The following is a 24,902-nucleotide window of genomic DNA, read 5'->3' as shown; positions in this document are numbered from 1 at the left end:
TTTTTTCAACACTTTCATCATTGGTTTTATAACAAAAATTTTATGTTTTTAGCTGGAGGGAAAAAATTAGTTTTAAGGCAGCTTTGAATTTTGCAGCAGTCTAGAAATGTGGGTGAAGGAAGCTGTTTATTTTTAAGAAATTTGATGAAAAATGGTGCACTGTGCTTACACTAAGTTAATACAGTCAATCTATATATAATTATAATAATATATTTTATTAAACCAGTTGTGCTGCAAGCGTTAGTTTATAGGTCACTTGCTAGAGAGTTTTTTTCCAACTCCAGCTTGTGAAAATTAATGCAACAGTGTATTAGCAATGCAGTCTAAGATAATGGGTAAATATGTTAAAATTGGAATGGAAACAACTTGCCTTGAAATATATCATGGACCTATTTGAATACTTGGATTTTAGTGTTTTATTTTAAAGATACTTTACAGTGAGATTTATGGAGCTGTGAAAAAATCTTTATTGGCTTATAAAAGTGAAAATATTGTTCTAACCCCACGAGCATTGTGAAATGGTGAACAAAATAGGAACTGAAAATATCATGGTCACATTCAGCTTTGTTGTAGAGTACAGGGGGAGACATCTTATGAAATTCCTACACAAGGCACTACTTTTTCAGTTCACCTTTTCAAAGACCAAAATCTGTTGTTGAAAGGACGATGTTACTGTTGTGCTTTAGCACGCTTTTTCATTTTAAATTAATTTGTAGAGGAATTCTGAAGACACACTTCTACTTTTGTATTTGGTTAAGGAATTAGAATACCTGTTGTCTCCTTAGTGTGCTGCATTTTATTTCCTTTGTTGATAATTGTGTGATCACACTCTGCAGAAGAGTCTTGCATCCTTTTCAGTTCATGTCCTCAATCCTCAGTGGCACCGAATGTGTACATTAGTGCTGACCCGTACTAGTGTTCATATATTACCTCGTTTCAGTTTTGTTTGCTAACTTGGAAATAACAACGAGGGAATTTCAGCTTGAGAAGGAACTGCCCTCAATGTTGCAAGATTTTTGGACTTGGTTCACTGCTAAATTATCACGTTTTGTTGTTTATAACAATTTGTGTCAAAATGCACTCTTCACAGAAAAACATGAAAAATTTTACTTTACTTGTCATGTAGGCATGTTCTAGACCTGTTTCTACTACCAGAAGTTCAAGTGTTTGGTATCAGCCTCACTGGGAGCAGGTTTTAATCACTCATGCATGCTGTGTGTATCCTAAAAGTTAACTAGAAAATATCAGGAACCAGTTTTCAAAAAAGAGGGAATATTTCATCTATTCCATTTTGCAATAAGACATTCACGATCCATGGTGTTACTGCTGGTGAAAGTTAGCAAATTCACCCCTTATAGAATATTCTAAAGGGATTTTATAATCTCCTGTGGTTAAAAAAGTCCCACTGTAAGATGCAGGAAATCTCATTTCCTTGGCATTTTTCTTTAAGTTGAAGTATTTGTTTTAATTTGGGTTCTTTTTTCAAACATGAAGTATGATAAATAAAATTATTCTATCAATAAGAATTGTTTGGGGTTTTTTATTTGAGAATTTAACTATTTTTAAAGCACTGTAGTGGAGAAAAGTTCTTACTTGAAAAAGGGGTGTAAAAAGCTAGCAAATGGCCTTATTAGGTTTTTTTTGGTTGGTTTTTATTTTTTTTTAATCTGGCATAGAAAGTTATGTCTGTTCTATAGTTCAGAGTTTAAATAATACGCAAGAATATTGTCAAGTAATTGTAATTTACTTGCATTGGTGTATAGTATTGAAGGTTTCAACAGAATTGTAACAAACTTAAAATTGCATAAATGTAATTTTTCTGGATTATCTTGTAGTTGCTTTAATCAATAATTGATGATATTCTAAATTCTACACTTCAACAGTGAAGTGTAGAATTTAGAATATCATCAATTATTGATTAAAGCAATTTCCTTGTGAAATTTATCTGATCGTTTTCTACAAAATGTAAATCAGTGAATATTGCATTGCTACTAGAAAATCAGCTTTTTAGTGCTTATTAAAAAAGAATTAATAATTACTTTTTAAAGTTTGCTATTACCAAAGATACTCAGCTTTCTATAACTACTGTTGCCAAGCCTGAATAGATAACAACACTGACCCTGTTTTAGCTTTTTGGACAGTTTTGCTTCAAAAGAATTTTATTCTCAGGTAAATTCACTTCTCACATTCAAATAAACTGCCTGTGAGAATCTTTATTTTTGCTTTTTAAAATGTATACTGTGTATTTGGTAAACTTTGAGACTCGTGTTTGAAAGCTATGATGACAAAATAAAAGGAGGCAGCATGTTGTTTGTAAACAATAGCTCAAATGTTATATGGTCTGCCACCTTTGTTGCTTTTAAAGTATTTTAGATCCAGTCGTATGGATTTAAGGAACTTCACAAGTCTGGTGTAGAGAGTACCTGGAATTAGCTATTTTGATTAAGGTCTGAGGATATAATGGGATCATTATACTCTGTCTTTGTGTTTTGAGAAAGTACCTTTTTAACATTGTAAGTGGTATTGAAGGAATTCATTCCCTTTGCTTATTTAAGGAATAAGGTATAAGCAGCACTGGCATTTCAAAGATATGGGGAAATGAATACTAGAAAACCTGCTTCCATAGTCGTGTGAACTTAGTGCCACTTGCAGAGTTTTGAAAAACAAAACTCAATACATGTGGGTGGTCAGATTTTCACAGTGAGCATTGTGAATTTCTTTCTCTTCCCTCTAAGCCCAGACTTTCAAACTGGCCTTTGTGTTTTAAAAATTCTCCCAATTGCTAGTTAGGAAATCCCAAGGCATGGGGGATAGTGAAATCGCATACATTTTGAGGTGCGTTCGGTTTGGATTTTGCCTCATTAATACTGTTTTCTTGTTTGCAGGATTTTGCTTCCCGGGCCAAACTGGCGGTCCAGAACCTGGTGCAGAAGGTTGGGTTCTTCGGGATTTTGGCCTGCGCTTCAGTAAGTTCGTTTCAGTAGCAGAGGGGTTTATAATCACAAATCGCAGATTGAATGTATTGCAATTAATGCTGTGAACTGTGACTCGGTTTTATATGAATACATATGGGTCCTCACGCCTTCTTTGCTATTTCTGTCTTCTCTGTGGTTCTTAGAGAAACGGGATGGTTGTGGTACTGGCAAATACAATAGCATGGAGAAACTCCAGTCCTAGATTGGTACCAAACACAGTGAATTCTGCATAAAAGCACAGCTAACGGTTACTATCCCTTCCTTCAACTTCACCGTTGGGCTTCTTGACACTGGTTCTCCTTGGAAGATAATGAGTTTGGAATAGTTCTATTTCCTTTTTAATCCATCGGAAAAGAATGGTGCAGCAAGGGATCCCTTTTTTCAAAAGATAAAGCAATTCACTCCGTAGTTCAGCATGGTGTGGTGTGGTGAAACCCGACAAAAACAAGTCAGTTCCCTAAAGATGCAGAAAGCTTGTCGCAGTAAGGAAGACTTACAGGAGACTGAACTAAGACATTTTTAAGATTCGGGAAGTTTCTGGGTTTCTGTTTCAGACCAGGGATGCTCCCTGCATGTGATGTTGAGGCCACGTCTTCTCTAACAGAGGCGTATGCCCGCTGCTGCTCACCGCTCTGCGTTAGTGGGTATTTGGCAGATCAGATCACATGCCCGCTGGCAGTTACCCTGTTGGGGCCTTCCTAGCCCATTATTAGGGCTAGATTATTAGCTAGCCAGATGATTAGCTAGCAAGATATAGGCAAGAGCTGTATTATTACCTATAGATTCTGCAGGAACCATATTGTAATTTCTTTAGGTGTTTAGGTACTAGAGCTTATAGTGCTTGACATCTTCAAATCCAAAGATATACACAGACTGAAGAGTGGAAAACTACCTGCATAAACCCTAATTAGGATATCCATCCATAGTAATTCTCCTAAGTCTGCTCTGGAGGTATCTTTGGGTCATTAGGAACCAGAGAGAGCGGAATGAGGAAGAAAGTTTCAGAGTCATGGCTATACAAACTATAAACTAGTTGTAGATATTTTTTTTTTTCTCTCTAAGCAAGAGGTGATACGTGCATCTCCACTGATGCTATTTTAGTGTTTCAATAAGATAATACTGCTTTTGGAGTAGAAAAATATTGAACCATCTGAGGTTTAAATCTCTCTCTGGAAACTTAATGAAACCTGGTCGGAATGATGTGCCTTACTCTTCCATCCCACACACAAAATGTGGGATGTGATGCACAGAAATGTGATTACAGTGAAGAGGGGAAGTGTAGGTCCCCTATGATCCCATTCTTCCGGAATAACCACAGCCATTAGCCAGCTGCTCAGCTAATGAGATATTAACTCCACACTTGCCTAGCATCTCTCTTAGTTTCCCAAGTTGTAGCGACGACAGTGCTACCTATTTGCTCAAATGCAAGTAACCTGTGTTAGCTGGGAAGAATTAATCTGATTATAGTTGCTGGCAGGCAACTTCTGTTCACTAATCTGTTGAACTACCTTAATGGTTAGAGTGGAGCTGTAGGTTACAAGCTGTTCTTTAAATCCCTCCATCCAGTAAGCTCTCAGACTGCTCCTTCGCTGCCTCTGACTCACCGGTCTCTAGTCACCATCTTGTGAGACATCACCGCGCAGGCTCTTCTGTCTGCCTTGTGTAACCAGAACAACAGCTTGTAGGTGGCAGGGATGAGTTACTGGAGTGGCTGGACAAGGCGAAGAGTGGATAAATGGAGAACATGAGGAAGGAGTTGGTAAACAGGAGAGGGGACGTGTAAACTCTTCCTAGTTCCTGCTTAGTAATACTTAAACATTTGCTTAACTTATTATCTACTTGCCGCACTGTTCTTCAGCGCACTCTGAGCTCCGGCTTTCTTCTGCTTATATAGGCTGCCACGGCATGGGGGAGGGATGAGGAATCATGAATCCACCACAGTACGCTGGAGGATTTGTAAATGTGTTCACAGAATAACTGCAGAGGAGCAGTAAAAAGGGTGAGGTTTAATGTGGCAGGGGCACTAAAAAAAGCACAGGGATTCGAAGCTGTACATTTTTGTCACACCTGTAGGTGAGGAAGGCAGCCCGACACGTGTGCTCCTTACGTTTGTGTGTTCCCCCACAAGCTTCAGGGCTTCTCTTGCTCGTTGCTGCTTCTCCGTATGCTAGAAGGTGTCTCCTTTACTTGCCCCCCTTATAATTGCAATCTTACTTTGGGATTTTAAACAGTATTTTAGTTGGGTGTATTTTTTATGATTAGAGAACTTGCTCGTCAAGTGGTAATGGCTGTCCCAGCTGCAGGTAGTTGTCTGTCAAGCAGTGGCTTCTAAATACTACCTAAAACCACAATCAAATTGAATTTAAAACTTTGCAAGTTTATCCAGTGAAGTCAACTGAATTGAATGTTGTTTAGTGGCAATAAGAAAGCCATATTATTGTCTGGAGCTTATTTGCTACGTAAAGGCAGCTCTGGGGAAGGAACAAAGCAAGAATTAGCCCTGGAAGATCCTTGCTGTGACTTGTGAGAATTTGCCCTCCTGTCTTCGTGGGCTTTTTTGGCAACCCTTAGTACTGCATATGTATGTTTTTTCAAAAACAAACAAAGAGAAAACCTTGCTGGCCTGCTAATATACCCTAATGCGGACTTGTTGAGTAACTTTTTGCTGCGATATGTTTAACGTATTGATGATATCCACAGTTACCCCTACCTAAAGCATGTTGCTCCCTCCATGGCGACAGTAATGCAGTAATTAGAATGTACTGTGAACTTACAAAAAAAAAAAAAAAACACAACTCCAACCAACAAAGAACATACTCGAGACCTAGAGCAGACTTGGCTCAGAAGAGCAAAATTATCTGGCTGTGGTATAAGTAAATAATTTACTAGCCTCCTATGCCTAAGACAGCTGTCAGAGGTAAAGAATCATTTTAGTTGAAGTGGAGCTTGTTTAGAGACCGTTTCGGGGCATGATTAGAGACCGTTTCAGATTTCTTCCTATGCAGGTGGTGTTGTGGGTGCTCATAAATTTGAATTGCTAGTCTATAACAGCTAAGCATAACCCTCACAAGCTTTCTCACAGATTTCAGAGTTCCATTCTGTCAGTTGCAAAGTTACTATCTTTTATGGTCTTTAACAATCTATGCTGTTTGTTTGTTTGTTTGTGTAACAAACCAACACAAATACTGCAGGATATTAGCCCAGTAATACGCTGCTACTGTGGATTACACATACCCCATGCGTTCACTCAGACAGTCTGCCCTTGTACTGCATGTGAAGTGTGAAAGGTTAGAATTTGGATACTTTCTTGGTTTAATTTCAAAAATATTTTACAGATAGTATCACAATACCAAATGTCAAGCCAACAGTTTAACAATAAAAAAAAAAATTTAATTTTAAATGAAATGCATATGCTTAATAAAATCTAATCAGTGTTTTTAAACTGGATACATATGACTATAAATGCCAGTTTTTAAATGTACTTTCTCAGATGGAAGTCACTGGGGATCATTTTGAACACTAGCTTCCAAGAGTGATGTGCTTGTCAGTAAGAAAATTTGATAAATCACTCAAAATGGCTTTGCTGTGGTTTCTGTGCATTTCACATGGAAAACTTTTTGTTAGCTTTTTTTTAAAATCCATGGTAAGGAGGGACCCTGAGAATGGAATTGTCTGGGACATTGTCTAGCTTAATCCCAGAGACTTAAGTTATGTGGTGCGACATTCGCATTTTTGTAAGTATTAAGACACAAGAGTTTTGGATCAAGTTGAATAAGGGGAAAATGTTCATTTTTCAAAGTTCCAACGTCTGTCGTGTTCCTGTTCGTCTAAGTAAGTGCTGCAATTCATGAACTTCTTTCCCTTGCACTTCATAGATTCCAAACCCTCTGTTTGACCTGGCCGGGATAACATGTGGACACTTTCTGGTTCCCTTCTGGACCTTCTTTGGTGCAACCTTGATTGGGAAAGCAGTAATTAAAATGCACATCCAGGCAAGTACTACACCTCCCTTAAGGCTCTGGGGTGAAGCTTTTTTTTTTTTTTTTTTTTTTTTTTTTTTTTTTTTTAACTGTTACACTGTGTTACTTCATAATGAATTCTGGAGTCTCCCTTCCTGACCTGAAGTAATAGAAATTAATTTGCTGCAAAGGGTTTACAATAAAGGATCTGCTAGGCTTCTTATGTTCAAAACATAGGCAAGTGAATAATTTATAGCTACAAACTAATGAGCTCGCTGCCTATACCACTCAGGAAATTGGTGGTTAGCCAAGTTATTTACCTACGGTTTTTACCAGACTGAAAGGACTTCGTACTCATAATGAACTTGCCTTTTTGGTAACAAATACTCATTTCAAAGAGCACTGCAACTAGCCTTTACCAGTTAAGCGGCACTTTTAAATGCTGCCTTTTATCTCAGTTGAGCGTGTAGAGAAAACCCCAGTCCTTTCAGGCCCTGCAGAAAGCAGTCTGAGGGTATGTCTCTGGGCAGATTGTCCGTAGCTTTCAAGCACGGTTAGCGATTTTTGGTGTCCTCAGTCTGTATTATTTTGAAATAGTCTGATATCAGAGTATGTCCAGCTTTTCTTGCGAACTCAGAGCCTTCTTGCATGTTCTGAATTTGGCAATCAGAATCTCCAGTTGCTTTCCAAAATTTTGAGTCTCACTTTTAAAATGCGTCACCGTCTTGTCCAAAGAAGGATGAAGTACTGATTCCCAGGCGATTCTTTACCGGTGGCAGTGTGGTCAGTGCTATGTCATGAACTGCATCGCCCTATTTGTAATGATTAGAACCAGTGTTTTCAGCTGGGGCTTTTTTAAACATCTCCATAGGACTGGTGCAGTGCCTGTAGCTGTTGTGTTGCTTGGAAATCTTTGCTGTCACTACATTAAAATAGCAGAAGCTATTAGTAGTATAAAATTACTTGATTAGTACCCTCATCAAGCTGCTTAAACATCTTTCTTTCGCCCTGAACGGAAGATTTCAATCTTCAACCCTTTTTTTTTTTTTCTTCCCATCTTTTTGTAAATGGTTATTTTACTTTGCCCGGTCCTTAAACAGAAAATAATAAATAGGTCTGAAAATTCTTTTATTTGCTGTGATAGAACAACTTCTTCTCCACGCTTATTTTTGTATTATCTGAAATTTTCTGCTTTCAAATCTGGGTACTGTTAGAATTTGTTGTGGCAACATAGAAAAGTGAAATAGTATTTGTGTAATATTCCTTTTATTATTTTATTTGTCTTGTTTAGCTAGCAGAATGTTTGCTATGTAATTTATAGTGCTCCACACTCAGATCAAATGTAAGTGAAAAAATATTTCCCAGTGTCTTGTACAGTTGGTAAATCATCTTATTTTGTAACATGTTTAGCTAATAGAATTCTCTCTTCTGCGACGCTTGATTTCAAGCGTACTGTTGCGCAGTAGCCTTGATTTTTGTAGTGATCTTCCTGCAATTTGTAATTTAGGAAATATAAGTGTCATGGAAAAGGCTTTTAATGAAATCTTGCTCTAGACAGGAAGCGAGTGACTCTGGTACAGTGGCCGTCCTGGAGCTGCTTTTCACTGGCCTCTTCCTCTGGACCACGAAATCATTTTGTGTAGTTCTAGTCACATCCCTTATTTCCAGACTAGCAAATGCAGTTCTCATTAGATCATGTTTAAATTGATTTAAGGAGACTGTGGGAACTGTTTGTGTGTGTATACGCAGCTACGCACAGTCTTGCTCACTCTGCAAATTAACAAGCTGTCAAATGTGACAAAAGTGGAATTAGCAAAGGCTATTTTAACAAAATTTTAACTTGTGTTAGAAGAGAAGGGAGTGGTAAAATTGTGGACATTTGGATTTTCTGCAAAATAAGCTCTGTGTTACAGAAGTTTCTTTTATTGAAATTACTCTGTTCAAATAAGACTTGCATTAGAGACCGTGACAATGTAAGTTTTTTGAACAGACAGGTACCCAATGGCTCTTCCCTTGTTCTTCACTAAGTACTTTTTGTTATGCTTCTGTCTGAAGCACATGAACTAGCGGACTAGAAGATATATTATTTTTCATTTCTGTGATCTTTAAGTACAAGTGTTTGTGTAAGGGGATGTGAATTTTTCTGCATAGTGATGACTGTTTTTCCATTAAAACATTGTTGACGGAGTAAAGTGACCTTGAGCTTCTGGGAGTTTAGGTTTGGGGAGGATGCGAACGTTCGTAACGTAGGCTACAAAAACATGGCAAGAAATGAAATCTGTGAGGAAATAGAGTAATAAAGTAAACAGCTTTTCTCTCTCCTGCCTCTTTTTGAAGAGTATTGAAAAATAAAGATCTTGAAAGAAAAGAGAGGGGAAAAACTATGTGCAAGTGCTGGAGAAGCTGTCTGGTTGGAAAGGAACATAAATTGTCATACCCCATTGTCCCTGCTTCCCTTTTGATCAAATGTTTCTCTAACTGATGTTTTCCTTCCTACAGAAACTTTTCGTTATTGTAACATTCAGCAAACATATAGTGGAGCAGATGGTGTCCCTAATCGGGTGAGTAATTCTTTAACACAGTAATACCTTCACTCATTAAGTGGAAAAATACTGGAGGAGTCAAATTAGATGTGCTGAAAATTATGTTTTGCTTCAAAGTGCAAGCCTTGGCCAACACATAATTTAGGTCTTATTTGCAACTTCATTCCTCACCTCAAGGGCTTCAAGTACTTCAAGAAACATAATAGCACTGAAGGTCAGATGGCCTGAGTGTATAGTACCGACGGTTAACTTTCACCCAGAAATATGATACAGCTCTTCCAATTATAGATCGCTGCACTTTCAGCTGCAAATAGGCTGGTTTTTTAATGGACTTTCTTCAGTGTTGGTAGTGTGATCCTATGACAAAAAATAAAAGCACTGTTGTGATTTATGCATTGCCCCAAGATGACAGTAAACCCCTTCCATAATTTGAACTACCTTATACATTTAAAATCTCAGATGTCTCAAAATGTCAGAATGAGAAATAAGTGAAAATCTCAGTTTTAAACAAGAAAACTAAGTAAAAATCCAGCTAACAGTTGGGGGGGGGAGGAGACAATTAAAACAACATGCTTTCATGTTGCCTCAGTGGGTTTGAATGAAGATTGGACACTGATGAAGTCTTAGATTTTTGCCTCATATCTACCTGTTCAGTCATGAAATTCTGTGTAATTTTAAAATCTATTGTTGATGTTAACATTTCCTGCCTGGTAATCCAGCAAATAACATTGCAACAGTGCTTCTCTAACCATGCAGAAGTTTCATAAACTGCTTGAATGCAAACAAAGTATGCAACTTAATTAATTTAAATGTAGGCAACTAGATAAATCGTACGGATTTCATCAAAAATTCGCGTTCAAAGGAACAATTGTGTTCTTGGGGGGGAAGCTGCTGCCTGTTTTCAGTACGCTGATCAGATTAATGTCAGGGGTGCAGGTTTAAAGTTTTAAATGTGAATCTCAATAGTTAAATAGAAAGTCTTGTTGTTGTGGGGTGGGCTTTTTTTGTTTGGTTTGTTCTGTGTTTTGGTTTTTTTTAAACTAGATGCCTAATATGCATCCATAAAATAAATTCTAAGGTGTTTCTACTTTTCCAAGGTCTTTCACTTGTTATATGGGGCAAACTGATTGACACTTTGCTATCCAAACTGTAATAACTATTTTCACATAAAATCCAAAAAGCCACACTTTTCAAGAACAGTTTCAGGGGAGGAATGTCTGGAAAGAATTCCTTTTAAAATATGTAAACTTGACATAGTGAAGCTATACAAAGAAAAAGGAGCATCAGAAGAAACATTCTAGGGCACTTCACTAATGAAACAAATCCTGACTTTATTACTTCTTGATCTTCTGATTGGGTGTCTGGTTTGTAACAAACTTCAAAATGAATTTGTTGCTTTGAACACTATTTAAAAAAAAAAAGAGAGAGGAACGCGGCTACTTTTAACCATCAATAGTTAGCTTTTCTTAGTATCAATCACACTAGCCAATCTATTACTAAATTTTGATCTGCTCTGCTACTAGGTCAGGTATACTTCCAAAGATTTACTCTCTTGCAAATCTTTGAGCCACAACTAGTAGTTTTTTCCTACTTCATCTGCCTTGGAGATAATTTTGCATCGAATTACTTCGAATGCATTCACAAGACCTCTGCTGGATTCAGATTTTATTAGATGGTTGATGTCAGAGTTAAAAAATGTTCTCGGGAGACAGTAAGATTTTTGGAATGTCCCGGTATCCTTGACTTTTCTCAAGCTGTCTGCTAGCATTACCTCATCAATTTCTTTTAGAGTGGAGTATAAAACATGTTGAACAATAGCTTGTATTAAATCCCTTATTATTAAATTAAAATATAGTTCTATTTAATGGTTAGTAACTTGATTTTAATCAAATTCTATCCGACAAATGGCTTAAGACTTTTTTTTTTTTTTTGTCTGGGATATTGCTCTTGCACAATAGGAAATGTCTAAGCACAATATTTTAAAACATTGAACATATTAATATACAGGATAACTAAAATCTAGACGGAAGATTAAGTTATGAGAAAAAGTCTGAGAGTATTTGATTTTATAAGACAGAGAGAATTTCTCAATAACTACATGAGTCTTAGTCAAAAAGCAAAAATTATTCACCTGCAGACCTTGCCCATAGCTCAATAGTTGTTTATTTCTGTTACTGGATGCTGCTGGCATTGCACACTAAGCCTGCCATAACCAGGCTTTTTTAATATAATTTAGGGTAATTTGATTTTACAGTTTTGTCTAGGTCTCCTTTATAAAAGGATCATAAAATACTCCTCAGATTGATTAAATAAGGAAAGAAAAGGAAAAGAAAACGTGGCAGGAAATGAAGAAGCTGTTTACAAAAATTTTTTGAAAACATTGGTGGTAGCTAGCGTACAAAAAACAAGGTAAGAAGGACGGGTGGTGGCAGCAGCAAGGCAAATGGCAGCCGCGCTGCAGCAAGCCTTGTTAGAAGGGACGAGAAGATGTGGATGGATTTTAGAAACTGAAGTTAGCATGAGTCTTGAAATCAAAGCTGAAGAGGATTACAAAGATACTGGTAGCTCATAGGGGGCTGGTAATTATCGACCTGTTCTACCAGTTAATAGTTTAAAGTTGTATTGTTGCTGTCTAAACTGCTAGAAGAGGATAATGTTTTCTCTCAGGTTGTATTACATTCATAAGCTTTTGTGAGGAAAGGTGGTGCATAAGAGTTTTGCCTTGTATTCTGTCACTTGAAGAAGAGTTTAACTTACTGATCGTCCATGTAAATCCTTTGATGCTGGTTTTAGGCCAAACCTAGCCCACTTAAAATGTTTAATTATCATGTGTGTTGTGGGTTTTCTTTTGGCTCTTAAATCTTTCCGTTTAATTTTTTTTTTACCTACAGCTGCAGGATTGTTTATGAAGTCACACTAAGCATATTGCTTTTAAGCACGATCATATTTTCTTTGAAGTGGCAGTTTCAAATGTGGATTAAGGATTCCCAGAAAACTACTAAAAGAAGTAGTTCTCAAAGCACACACAATCCACAAACTGTCTGCCATCAATTCTGGGTAAATGTTCAGAAAGAAAAAAAGTCTAATATTTTTATTTTTTTTTTAATTCAGCACGCTCTGTTCATATTTTGTGAAAATGAGCTAATAACTTTAGAACTTCAATAGACATCTAAGAAAATCAGAAACGTGTTTTATATAGCGTTAGACAGCTCCTGGCCTTCACCTCAGAATCACCTGAACTTTAGTGGCAAGTGGTACGGCTGCATCCCTTTTGGACAAATCCCACCCTTCGTCGGGCAGAGAGATTCCTATGGTTAAGTTAACGATAAACTCGCATAGGCTGCAGAATGTCTTAATTACAGAGGCTGTGATAGTTACTCAGAGGGGAGGCGTGACCACAGAGAAGTGCTCATGTGATACACCAGGTACGCTGTCGTCTCAGCTAAAGGAGTGAACTACTGCCTGTAGCAAATCATGCCTTGCTGATTTTAAGAGAAGTAGAGACTAATCTATTCAATTAATGAACTGAGTCAATAAGCTAATCTGAAGTTTAAGTAGAAGCCAGTGAAATGCATGTTAAAAAAAAAATAAAAAAATTTGCATACTTCCACAGATTTTTAGAAGTTAAGTTGCTAGTGCCATGTTCTGTGGGTGGGATGTGTCAACAGCCTGAAGTGTAACTCAACAAACTCAGACTTGAAAATCTACCCCAAAATATCAGTGCTTCTGAAGGGTTTCTTAACCTGGTAGTTTCTGTGGAACAAATTTTCATGCTTACCAGCCATGCAGGCCAGTTTGAATAATTGCACGTCTTAAAGGAAAAACAGTTTTTGGTAACAGGTACTTGAACCATTGCCTTGACAAACCAGTTTGCTGCTATTTATTGTGCCATAATTCTTTGCTTCACAACTTAATCTCAGTTGACTCTTGTAAGGAGCTTGATGTTCCTTTCACGAAAGTACAAATGAATTCATGGTGACTGATGTAACTGGAAACTTTGTTTAAAGATTGTATAATTTTTTCCAAAAATAATTTACAATACAGGTTTAGGTTACTTCTTTAGAATATAGTGATACAGGGATAGAAGGAGCTGTACCACAAATCACTCAGTTGTCCTGGGGTGGGAAGAGCTGCTTTTTTTTTTTTGGTTTGATTCGCATTGTGCCAAGCGATTGCCTGGGGTTTTGGGGGCCTTCAGCAGGGTATGGCGGCACAGCGTGGCCTCTGCCAGCTCATCTCCACTGCTTCCTATCGCTCTGCTCTGGGCAGAGCAGCATCGAAGGAGCGAGCCTCAATCTCCCAACCACACCTTCTCGCTTGGTGGACCTTTGTATGCCAGAAAGTCCATATCTTGTTGAACTGGCATCCTCATTAAAGGATATTTTGAAAAACAGGCTCCGATCAATATTGAAATTGAAACCTGTGTAATAGAATTCAACTGAAAATAACCCAGAGTGGCTGAGAACATGGATAACTGGGCAGTGACTTCAAAATCTCCTGAGAGAAATGCTTCTGGAAGGTTATACCAATACACCTGCCATTTCTTGGTACGATAAATCAATGGGTCTCCTCCCACAAGTGTATCAGAAACCTGTGGGACTGTGCCCTCATAAGACACCCTGTACACAATAGATCAGCTCTGCACAAAACAGGCTTTAGTGTCTTGAAAGGGACACAGATGTGGATGAAATTTGAGTAGCTTTGGTGTTGAAAACCTTCCAGTGGATCACAACAGAATTATAAAAGTTTATTTGGAAAAGGCTTGTGGGATTTAACTCTGAACAGGCAAGCTTTTTTTTTTTTCCTAGATTGTGTACAAAAATATATCTTTAAAATACAAACAGAAGTTTCCTTGCAAAGGGCAATGGTGAGCAGAGTTAAGACCCAGCAGTTCAGAGATGTTGCAATTCCTATTTCTGAAAGCATTGATTTTAACATAACAGAATGTCCCAAGAAAAAAAACCCGTTTCGCAGACAGCCTGGTTAATGTGGGTATTGGAGCGTAGCTCCAGGTATAAATGACGTCAAACGTGTAACAATTTTTAGCTTAGTAATCTTCAAATAAGATATTTTCTTTCCTCATCTTGTAAAGCCGGTGAATCTGCCAAGTAGTCTTTTAACCCCAAAATGTTTCTGTTGATCCTGACCATAAACCAGATTTATTTTCTGCAATTTTTAGACCACTGAACAGAGATAACATCTAAGTTTCACCAAAGGCTCTGAGCCCGAAGTGGCGGTGATGGAAGCTGAAGGCTGTGGTTACTCCCTCGGTGATTTGGGAGCCCAGGTTTTGCTCTGAGCCAGGGTCCAGGTTTGCTGCAGCATCGTCTGAGGGCTGAGTCAGAGATCCACTGAGTCACCGCGCAGGGTCCTGGTATTGGCGGAGCTGGGGGGAAATGGATGGTTTAAATACTGTGAGAATCTTTATCAGCACAGGAAATGACAGCTCATTAAAATACTAACCGTTAAGCCTGTTTAGATCACTGTCTGGAAAAAAATTAACCATTGAAGGTTCAGATAACTTGCAGGAAGAAAGGTGCTCTGTTTAGATGGTGAACCCCGTACGCGAATTAATCAGCTTTGCTAATTGTCCAGTGGCATAAAAATATTTCCGCTGGAATCTGTTTTTCAATGGTTTATAAAATGTCTAACTCTCAAAGAAGTTGATACCGTGCTGGAGCAAAACTTCCAGTTTCTTTTAAGGGAGGAATGGCTGAAATAACCAAATATGGAGCCTCTTGCTAAATGCCTTACTGCTTTCGAGCTGCAGGATGGATTTTTCTTGCATTCTTACAGGGGAATGGAGAAATGTGAATCTAATATAAACTCTGTGTGGGAGGAGCGGGTGTTGGGTGTGATGATTTAATGAAGTTTTGCATAGTTGTTCGGAAGGTGAAAGCCTTTGCTTTGGCCCTTTGGCCTAGCTGTCAATAGCTAGCCTGATTTAAATAAATTATTAAAAAAAAGAGTTGGAGGTACTGGGAGTGAAGACTCCATCCCAGCACACCCCCTCCTTCGTTTGTCACATTCTTCAGTGCCACTTAACTCCCTTTTTTGTAGAAGGAGATAATCTCTGGCCTTGGGCCATGCTTGCTGCAGGACGGCCGGGCTGAGATACCGAGTGTGTGCAGGGTTTGTGCTGACAAAACGCACGGTGATATTTTCCTCTTAGTTTGGTTTTCTGTTGTTTCAAAATGTCTTTTGCTGTTGTCTTCATTGGGAATGGTGGTGCTGGCGTTTCCTTAAAGGATGTTTTTCTCTATAGCTGGACTAGCCCAAATAGCTGAATCCGAGCAAAACATGTACGAGGCTGTTTGTCCCCAGCCTCTGAGAGGGTCCGGACGAGGACACAGCGTGCATGCCAGAGAGTCTGACAAAATCAGTCCCCCTGTTAACAGTTAAACGGTTTTTCCAAATTAACAGCTGTGGATATTAGAGAGATCATCCGTAAAATGGGGTTGTGACTCAATATTGCATCACCTTTCCAAGCAGGGCTTCGGTGTGTTTCAGCCTGGGAGCCCGGCGCCTTGTTTGCACCATCTATTCAATTACTGTGGTTCTCGTTTCCCTTTAGATTATCATTTCTATGATAAAGTAGACTTCCATGGTTTTAAACCTGTGGTGCTTAATGTTTCTTGATCCTCGCAACTGGAGGACTGAGTCCAGTTGTCCATACGAGCTGCCGAATAGGGTATAAAATTCAGAACTGAATGCCACTGAAGTTCTTATTTACATTTTTAATTTCCATCAGAATAAATGGAGTTTAAGAACTGCTTGGAGATAATCAGCTGCTTAATGGTCACTTGCTGTTGGAGGCCTCTTACAAATGAAAAAGTTTCATTAGCAGTAAAAACCCCACTGTATTAATGTTCCTAAAACATGGGTCTAAAATGGCAACTTCAGTGTTTCTTGAAAATCCTTGCTAATTCTAACATTTCTCTCTGGAAGAGTAGGTGAATATGCACATGTGCAGAGGCTTTTATAAGATGGGAGCTTTATATCCCAAATCGTGGACTGATAGATTTTTTTGTGTGTGAAGTGTTTGCACAGTGATACTAAAAGGCAGCATCTGATAGAGGGCTGTACTTCAGCATTTAGCACAGCTTGTAATTATCTGAGCGTTCGCAAACTCTAAGAGCACAGGTTACGAAATGTTGATAACTCAGGAGTAACCTATACCCTTAAAGATCTTGTAAGATGGAATATGCCTTTCAAAAGTGCAAATATAATGATTAAATGGTTTTAAGGAAGTATTTTTAATATTAGTCAGTACTCTAGTGAGCTGCATTTTTACTAACTTTATATTTTTTGTTAAACTGGCATAGGGAAAATACCTCTTCCCCACCCCTTGGTTTGGCACTTCATCCGTGTGTGTTTGAGAAAATTCCTGCCTGTAGTTCCAAAGATTCTGTTAAAAAGATAAGTTTCCCAAAAATCTTTCCTACCTCTTCATGACTAGTGACACGTGTTTGAGGTTCAGCTGTTGACAGGCATTCTTTGAAAAGCAAATGAATAAATTGTACGGTGTATTTTAATAAACAGTTTTGCTGTAACTGGAATAGAAGTTGTAGGAGTCATATTGTCAGAATCTGTACATAGTTGGTGTAATTTTTAAGCTGATCCTAGAACAATTTTGCTGAATCTCTGTAGTGTGGTGCTTCAAATAGATGTGAAGTTTTGTTTTATTTGTTGGAAAAAAAGCTATGTAATTTTTCATTTGCATAGAAATCGTAGCTCTTAATTAAAAAAAAAAAAAGAAAATCAAAGATACATCTGTTTAATTACAAAAACCAGGTAATACTTCTGAAAACAAGCTTCAACAGTGTTTTGTTCAGTGAAGCAAAATTCTTAATGGGTGTTTATGTTGTAGTATTAGAATGCCTGTAAAGTAATGTTTTTTTACTCAAATGTTATGATTTTAATGAATTTGGGCTATACCAAAGGCTAGTACAATTTTTTGGAAGTCTGTTTTCAGTTTCAATTCCTTATGAAACATTCAATTGTAGTAGAGAATCAGAATGAGTTAAAAAAAAATTGGTGTTTAATGTTAAGTGTTTCTAAAATGTCTTCTGAATCAAAATTTCTTCAGAGGTTTTTTTTTTCCTCAAAAAAAAAAATCAAAGCATTTTTTTCTAAATCTTATGGTAAAACTGTAGCTAGTCTCTTTGTTTTTCAAGTAAATTTTGGTGAAAGGACAGAATACACAAGAACAGCATCTCTCTTCCTAGGAGTGCCTGCCTGTTGCTGATTAACTGCAAAATTGATTAATAACAATGATAGCAACTAGTGAAATGTATTTCATTGCTTATTTTTACACACAACTTCTCGTGAATTTTTTTTGTGGGTTTGTTTTTTTATTTTTTTTATTTTTTAATTGAAGTCCTTAAGCAGCTCACTAAGACCTATATTCTAAGCCTTTAAGAAGGGACAGCAGGTTGTGTGTTTGGGGTTTTTTTGTGTGTTTTGTTTTGGCAGATAGAGACTACAAAGTGTGGATGAGCTATGTTCTGTTGTGCACTAAGGTCCTTTTATTTTCTTACCCTTTCCTGGTCTTTATTTGAAAGACAACAGGCTTGATTCTCAAAGGAAAATGCAAGGAATTGGTTTTAGATTATTCTACAAACAGGGTTTTATCTTCCAGCATCTTCCCTCCTTAAGTCGGATGTGTAAATACACTTGTGGTTTGCATGTCGACTCCTGAAACTGCAGCAGTCTTTTGAAGGTGTATCTTCCAGTCACTGCTAAGTGGCGCAGAATTATGATGCAAATCTGCTCCTTCTGCCTGTGTACCTGCCTCTGTTTGAGTGTAATCCCTGAAAATTTATGCTGAAGTCTTCCCCCTCCTCCTTTGGTAAGAACAGGGTTAGGGAGTTGAACTTCACTAGGTTTGTGGGGGGATACCAATCCCTTGTTTGTAATGAAATAAAATGAAAACTGGTTTTTAAGACTTTCAGATCTAAGATTATGCCTATGCTTTGGATATTAGGTGACATATGAGTTAGCTGGTTGATTAAATGATTGAATTTTGTCGAAAGAGTGCAAGTAATCGATTCTGTCCCGCTGAAATGGGATTTCAAGAATTTTATTCCTAGTACTGTGGATTCATGATTTTCTAGATGAATGTGCAAAATATTGCAGACTTTTAGAAGCCTTGTATTCAAGATCTTAGAGTTCATCAAAATAGCTTTAATTAAATGAATGTTGTGTACTTAATTCTTAGTCATGCTCCCCCCAAAAAAGCTGAATACTTTTAGTGAAAAAAATTTTGAAATACGGTGTTGATGCACCAGGATCTCTTCAAGCTGAACTTGGTTTTCGTCTTTGTTCTGTTGTTTAATGCTAATTGGGCACTGACTTAGTTCAGTTTTCAGAAAAAAAATTGAGGTATTTCAACAACAATTCTGTTAATCATTCATCTCTCATCATTTAAATATTCCTCATTTCATAATCATGCAGAAGTTTAAAAGTAAACTATTACCCTTCAGTAGCTTTTCCGGGCTTCCAAGTGTCATTCGAAAAAGAAAAGAAACCTCAAAATGTAACTCATTTTTTAAAACTGTGACTCGTACTGATCGGCGAGTCATTAGGAGCATTTTTACCACGAATAGTCAGCTTCGTAAGGGACGGTTCTGAAAAACTGGAAATCATTTGTAAAAGTTGACATACTCTTGTGTAAAATGTGTAATAGAAGTGCTTTAGTCTCTGCTCTTTCTTCCCCCCCCCCCCCCCCCCCGAAATTTTACCAGTCTAGGCACAGAATTTACTCACCCATTTGTATCATTGTGACGGTGAATCATGAGGGAAGCAATCTTTTTCTTGTAAATATGTTCAAAAAAATTATTTGCCCCTGGCTATTGAAGGAAATAGATTTAGTGGAGGAGAGTGAGCTACTTCATTTCTTTGGTCTGTGCATTTTCATAAATTCTTAAGATTAGAAAGCTGTTATTTTTTAATTGGGCTTTAGCCTGGAAAATGGAATATTGTGTCAAATCAGAAGACTGAGGAAAATAATTTGAGAGACGTAGCCCTCCCATAGTCATTTGGAGAGGAGACGATCAGTTTGTAAAATTGTCCATGTATATCTTGGTGTCTGAAGCGTGTTATAGAAGACCATATTATTTCTTTAGAATTAAAAAAAAAAAAGAAAAAAGTTAAGATCTTAGCTCTCTTTGAAGTTAAAATGGCACTTGTCAGTAATGGGAACTCTCCCGTGGCTGGGGTTAGGAGTGTTGGTGCACATGTGGGGATGAAACCTTGGGAGCCTTCGGATTGTGCGTGTGTTCTCACCACACCAGCCGAGCTAGTGTTGTGGCCAGTGGTAATTTCTTCTGTATAGTATTTAAGTTTGGCGTTTTGTTTGGGGTTTTTTTTAAGTATTGTGACAATTATTTTAAGGCTCTTTGGACCTCCTGCTAAATAGCATGGTGTATAGATATAAAGAAAAATTACCTAGGTTGTTTCTGATTAAAGTCTGGACAGGCTGTGGTATTTGCAGAATGGAAGTTGGGGGCTGCTGTGAGTCTGTCCAGCGCCAACACCTTTACGCCGTAGAGGTGGGAGAGGGTTCTTAGTTCCAAAAACGTATCCGTGATCTTTGTAACATTAATGTCAGAACAAGGTGTTCAGTTATGTATTGTAGCTTTTGTGCAAGTCATCTGCCATAAACCATGGCATGATTCAGAACAGGGTTCATAGTTCCTTCTTTGTTCCTTTGTTAATCACTGACTTGTGGGAGGCGCCTGCAGAATTTGCTAATGCATTCTTTTTGGGTAAGGATGACGCACAGATTGTCCTAATAAGGACTTAGTTTGAGAAAGGGGCCGTCTTCTTTGAGAAGATAGGGGCAAGTCATAGGGCGAGCAGTTTCTTTTTTAACTGAGGGATGACACAAGCACAAGTCATTTCCTTATTAATCGGTTCAAACCAGTTCTTACAGGAACTGCTGGTGATAAATGTGGGACTTCTGAGAAGTCATTCATTTGATTCTCAGCACTGCACCAGTGCAGAGCCTCAGCTGGCTTCTCCCTGGCTTTAAGGAAATGCTCTAGCTCGCAGCTTCTTTCTGTGTTACCAGCAGTGTATTGTCACTGGTTTGCTCTGCAATATTTTTTCTTTTTAAGCACTTTTTGAGGATCTGGGGAAATATGGCCCTTTCAGAAGTATCAGATAAAAAGACGAAATACACTTTATTTCGTGGTTATGTTTTCTCAAGTAGCAATGCCCTTCTGAGCTGTAGCTCAGTCTGAACTTTGTTCTGTTTGGGTCAAAGTGGTAAGTTTTAAAAAAAAAAATATATGTTTTGTTTTTTTTTTTCTCCCTTATTTTGTCTGTTCTCTGGGATGAACTTTGCATCAGTGCTATTCCAAGTATAGGTCCTTCTCTTCAGAAGCCATTTCAAGAGTATTTGGAAGCTCAGAGGATAAAACTTCACCACAAATCAGACGGTGGCGTGCCACAGGTAAGAACCTCTCTGCCTCCCCTCCACCCCCCCATCTCCCCCCCCTCTCCCCCCAATTAATTTTTCCCTTCTCTAGCTGTCTTCTGACTTGTCAGGTTTACCAGTATAACTCTTGATTTTGTTTTTCAAAGATTTCCAGTGGCCTAGGGAATAGATAAAAATCTCATTTTAAAAGCAACCTGGGAATTAAAAATAATACTGTAATTGTATGCAACTGGACTTAAACTTCTTGGAGAATAAAGAAAACAATAAAGTAAGGCCAATAGCACACCTATTTTGAAAGAGAAATTTAAGCAGAAAAAAGTTGCATTTACATGTGAAATGGTAACAAACGGTGTGCAGCATCAATACTTCAGAAGCTAGTAAGATCTGTGGCTTAATGGCCAATAAGAGAAACAAAATCCCTGAGCCTTTTGTGTTCAAACAGAAAAGAAAAATATGGTGTTTAGACTCAGTACAAAGGGGCAGAAGTGTCCTTTCATACAAAAAAAAAGTATTTTTAAAAACATTCTGAATTTTTAGTGGGGACATAACAACTTTGCAATGAAATTCCTTAGGATGCTATGCCATTTTTAGATAAAATCCATTAATCTAACTCCCATTTCACATCTAATACTTGTAGCTCTTACAAATGTTTCTTTGCCCATTTCTTACCACAAAAGAGACTAAATTAGGGAGGAGCAGGCTGGAATAACTAAATATGCAGATTCCTTTTATGCACATTGAAGTAATTTTTGTGCAGTGCATTGCTGCCCTCCTTTGACAAAAAAATACAAGTTAAGAGTAGCCATGGAAAACGCTCGAAGTGGGACTGCCGAGGTCATCGCATTAACTTCTACTGACACCAGAAGAATCGGATACTAATTGGAAGATAACACAGTATATGCAGTTTAGGGAAAAAACATTGTTAACCAATGACCTTATTGTTTTCTTTGCAATGAACATGACAGGGAATGACAGTCAGGGTTGCTAATTCTGAACTCCATGAATTGTTAGCAAAGACGAAACAATACTAGGAATAATAAATCACTTCACTAGCACACTAGTAATGATCAAGGATTCATCATCTGCCCTGCAGTGTATTTGGCAAGTCCTCCTGCATTGTCTTTCAAGGGACTAAAGTCAGCTTTACAGCGGGACCTGCAGGAATCCTGTCAGCTTGCACTTGGTTCCTGTTTTTAATTTGATAAATTACATAATAAAAAAAAAATGGTTAGGCTCTTCCCTTTCACCCAGAAAATGGAGACTTCTCCATTGTGCTGTCCACTAATCTTCATTTTCCTCCTTCTTCTGTTTTGTCTCTTCAGGGGGAAAACTGGCTATCCTGGATGTTTGAAAAATTGGTGATTGTCATGGTTTGTTATTTTATCTTATCTATAATCAACTCCATGGCCCAGAGCTATGCCAAACGACTGCAACAGAAGATGTACTCTGAAGAAAAAACCAAATGAGTTTGGGAAAAAAACCTGGGAATGGGTTTTAGCAGACACAAAAAATGACACATCTTTCCATATGTTTAAAAATCAGCATTATTCAAAAATGGGGGAAAACTTTTTAACATCAATTTTCAACTATAACAAGTTTTGATTTAAGTTTGAAAGTAATTTGGATATTAGAGCAGACGTTTCACTGACAAACTTATAAATGTTAAGGTAAGGTATAAATGCTTTACAAGTCTGAGTTGTATGATACAGGATGGACAATGTGATGTTAAATGGTGTTTAACGCAAGTGTCGTCCATCCAAATTACTTCCAAAACTGATGATCTAATACTCTCCACTTCCTGATTTAACTTCAGACTGACCTAAGGGTAACCTTTTATTTTGAAGGGTGGCTGGTTTGCTTTTTCCATAACTTTCAAGACCATCAAAATGTATATAAATGAATACCGATTGGATACAAACTGTTGCATGTCCTTCATGGTAAGGCTATTCCATCTGAATTCTCCAGTGTCCCATCGCATTGCACGTGCTCTCGGTTAGAAAAGCCACCCTCTTAAACTTCATGATGTTAGCAGAGATGATTGATGTCAAAATGCTGGAGCTGACATTTTTTATTATGTATATTTAGAATGAAGTTAAGATAAAACTTTATAAAGTCATCTTTGATCATTCCAGAATTTCTTGTGTCAGTCTTTTTAAGCTGTTTCTTTTCCTCTCTGCTTTTGTATGCTCAGTTTCTTTAGTTTCTTTATTAAGCCTTAATCCCATGAATCGCATGCTTTACTCATCCTTCCTGCACAAATGGTGCTGAAGCCCTTTGTTCTTTTTTTTTTTTTCTTTTTTTCTTAAGAACTACTTACTTAGCAGAAGGAAGTAGAAAGGATATCACTGGCTTGAAGTACGGCTCACGGGTTAAAATAGGCGAGTTAAATAGCTAGTGATATTTGTTATCACAAATTCTTCTCAGATGTTTGCCATTGATCACAGCACCGTGGGCAATGAAGGAGAAGAGAGGGGGGAAGAGTAAAGATTCCAGCTGAAAACAGACTTGATGTCAAACCCAGCAATGATGCAGAGAACCTTACGCTTAGGCTTTTAAAGTCGGATCTTTCTGAAACGTTGTTATGAATCGGTGTGTGTTCCAGTTCTAATGTACATCAACATAACTAATATTAAAATGGATCTTTTTCCCTCTTTAGTAAGTAGATATCCATTCCACCGCTACTATATATGTATTACTACTCTAATAACTTTTGAACTATTGTTTTTTATTTTTATCCTAGGGGTAAGTAACAAGAATTAATTTGACTTTCAATTAGTGTTATCAAAAGGTGGCACATGAGTACAAAGTAGATTAGATCTTGCTCTTGCTCAGGTTAGATTTATCCCTGCATGAAGCTAGGGCAGATCTCGAGCAAGGTGTGAGAATATGTATTTTGTTCAATCCTGCCTGAATGTCCTCTTGTGTTGCCAACCGTCGTGACATCTCCATGGCTGTACCATCCTGTCGGATAGCTTATCAGACTGATGTTGACTGTTGGATCTCATGGCAACAACAGTCGGTAGGCTGTCTGACATTTTGGTATCTTTCATCTGACCGTTTGCTCATCCATCTCCAACTGTTTTCATTGAACATCAACAGCATATAAGTGTTTTTAAGGTTAGATGGAAATGAGTTCAGAAGTCACGCAGTGCAGCAGTCTACATAAGAAACATCTTTTAAAGTTTCATCTCAGTTGTGTGTGAGGTTTGTAGTGTTTCTCCTGTATGCTTCATATATGACTTTAAACAATGTTACAGAATGAATGGGGAGGCTTTTAATAGGGACTTCTCTCAGTAGAGCTGCTGACTAGATTAAATTTAAATATCTAAAAGGCTGAGTGCTGGGAGGTACTACAAGATAGTTAAAAGCACAAAGGCCATTCATTTGCCCCTGTGGATTTTTAAAAGATAAGCAGTATTTCTTAAATCTTGGCCCTAGCAGCTTTTTCACTTCTTGGCCTAAATATCGTCTTTGAAAATAAATTAGCAAAGAACTTGTTCTAATACAATACACGTTCAAAAAAATCATAGCTCTATTTGATACTTGACTTTTTTCAGTCTACTCAAACTTTCATTTTGCACTTTGTAAGAGATCACGTCAGCAGTTCATAGCTGTTTGTTTCATTTTCCTTCAGGATACTCGGATTAGTGAAACAGCCTTTTGCTACTTTCCCCAGTTCTAGTGGCAGCTTTTTTTCCTCAAATCTGCTTTCACCTTAGGGACACTCTATTTACTTCACACAATTCTGGTAGCGTCTTAAGGCCTTTCGTGAGAGTAAATGACACTTATGCCATGTTGAAGTCCTTGTGTGCTGCCAGATTGAAATGAGGAGACACTAACAATAACTAAAAAGAAAAAAACCAGTCTCCTTATAATTATGCCTCCTTGCCTACTGAAAATCACTAGACAAATTGAAAGCCTTCTCCCACTTGTATTTCAATATATGTTTACATACATATAGTGCAAAATATATCTCTTGTTC

At 37.7% G+C, this 24,902-nt stretch overlaps 1 protein-coding gene across 3 annotated transcripts in view; it reads left to right on the top strand.

Moving 5' to 3' along the window:
- The window catches only part of VMP1 (vacuole membrane protein 1), a 70,946-nt gene extending 46,373 nt beyond the window's left edge, over positions 1-24,573 (top strand). For all 3 annotated transcript variants that reach the window (XM_049804055.1, XM_049804057.1, XM_049804056.1), the window contains 5 exons: positions 2,886-2,966; positions 6,851-6,967; positions 9,434-9,495; positions 20,833-20,935; positions 22,243-24,573. In XM_049804055.1, the coding sequence (XP_049660012.1) occupies positions 2,886-2,966; positions 6,851-6,967; positions 9,434-9,495; positions 20,833-20,935; positions 22,243-22,386 (507 nt within the window). In that variant the 3' untranslated portion in view covers positions 22,387-24,573. The remainder of the gene's footprint in view (positions 1-2,885; positions 2,967-6,850; positions 6,968-9,433; positions 9,496-20,832; positions 20,936-22,242) is intronic.
- Positions 24,574-24,902: the final 329 nt, after the last annotated feature.

The sequence above is a fragment of the Accipiter gentilis genome, chromosome 6 (genome assembly GCF_929443795.1).
Source record: "Accipiter gentilis chromosome 6, bAccGen1.1, whole genome shotgun sequence".
In the NCBI taxonomy this organism is placed as follows: Eukaryota; Metazoa; Chordata; class Aves; order Accipitriformes; family Accipitridae; genus Astur; species Astur gentilis.
The sequence above is the reverse complement of the archived record's forward strand: the minus strand, read 5'-3'. Positions and strand labels throughout refer to the sequence as shown.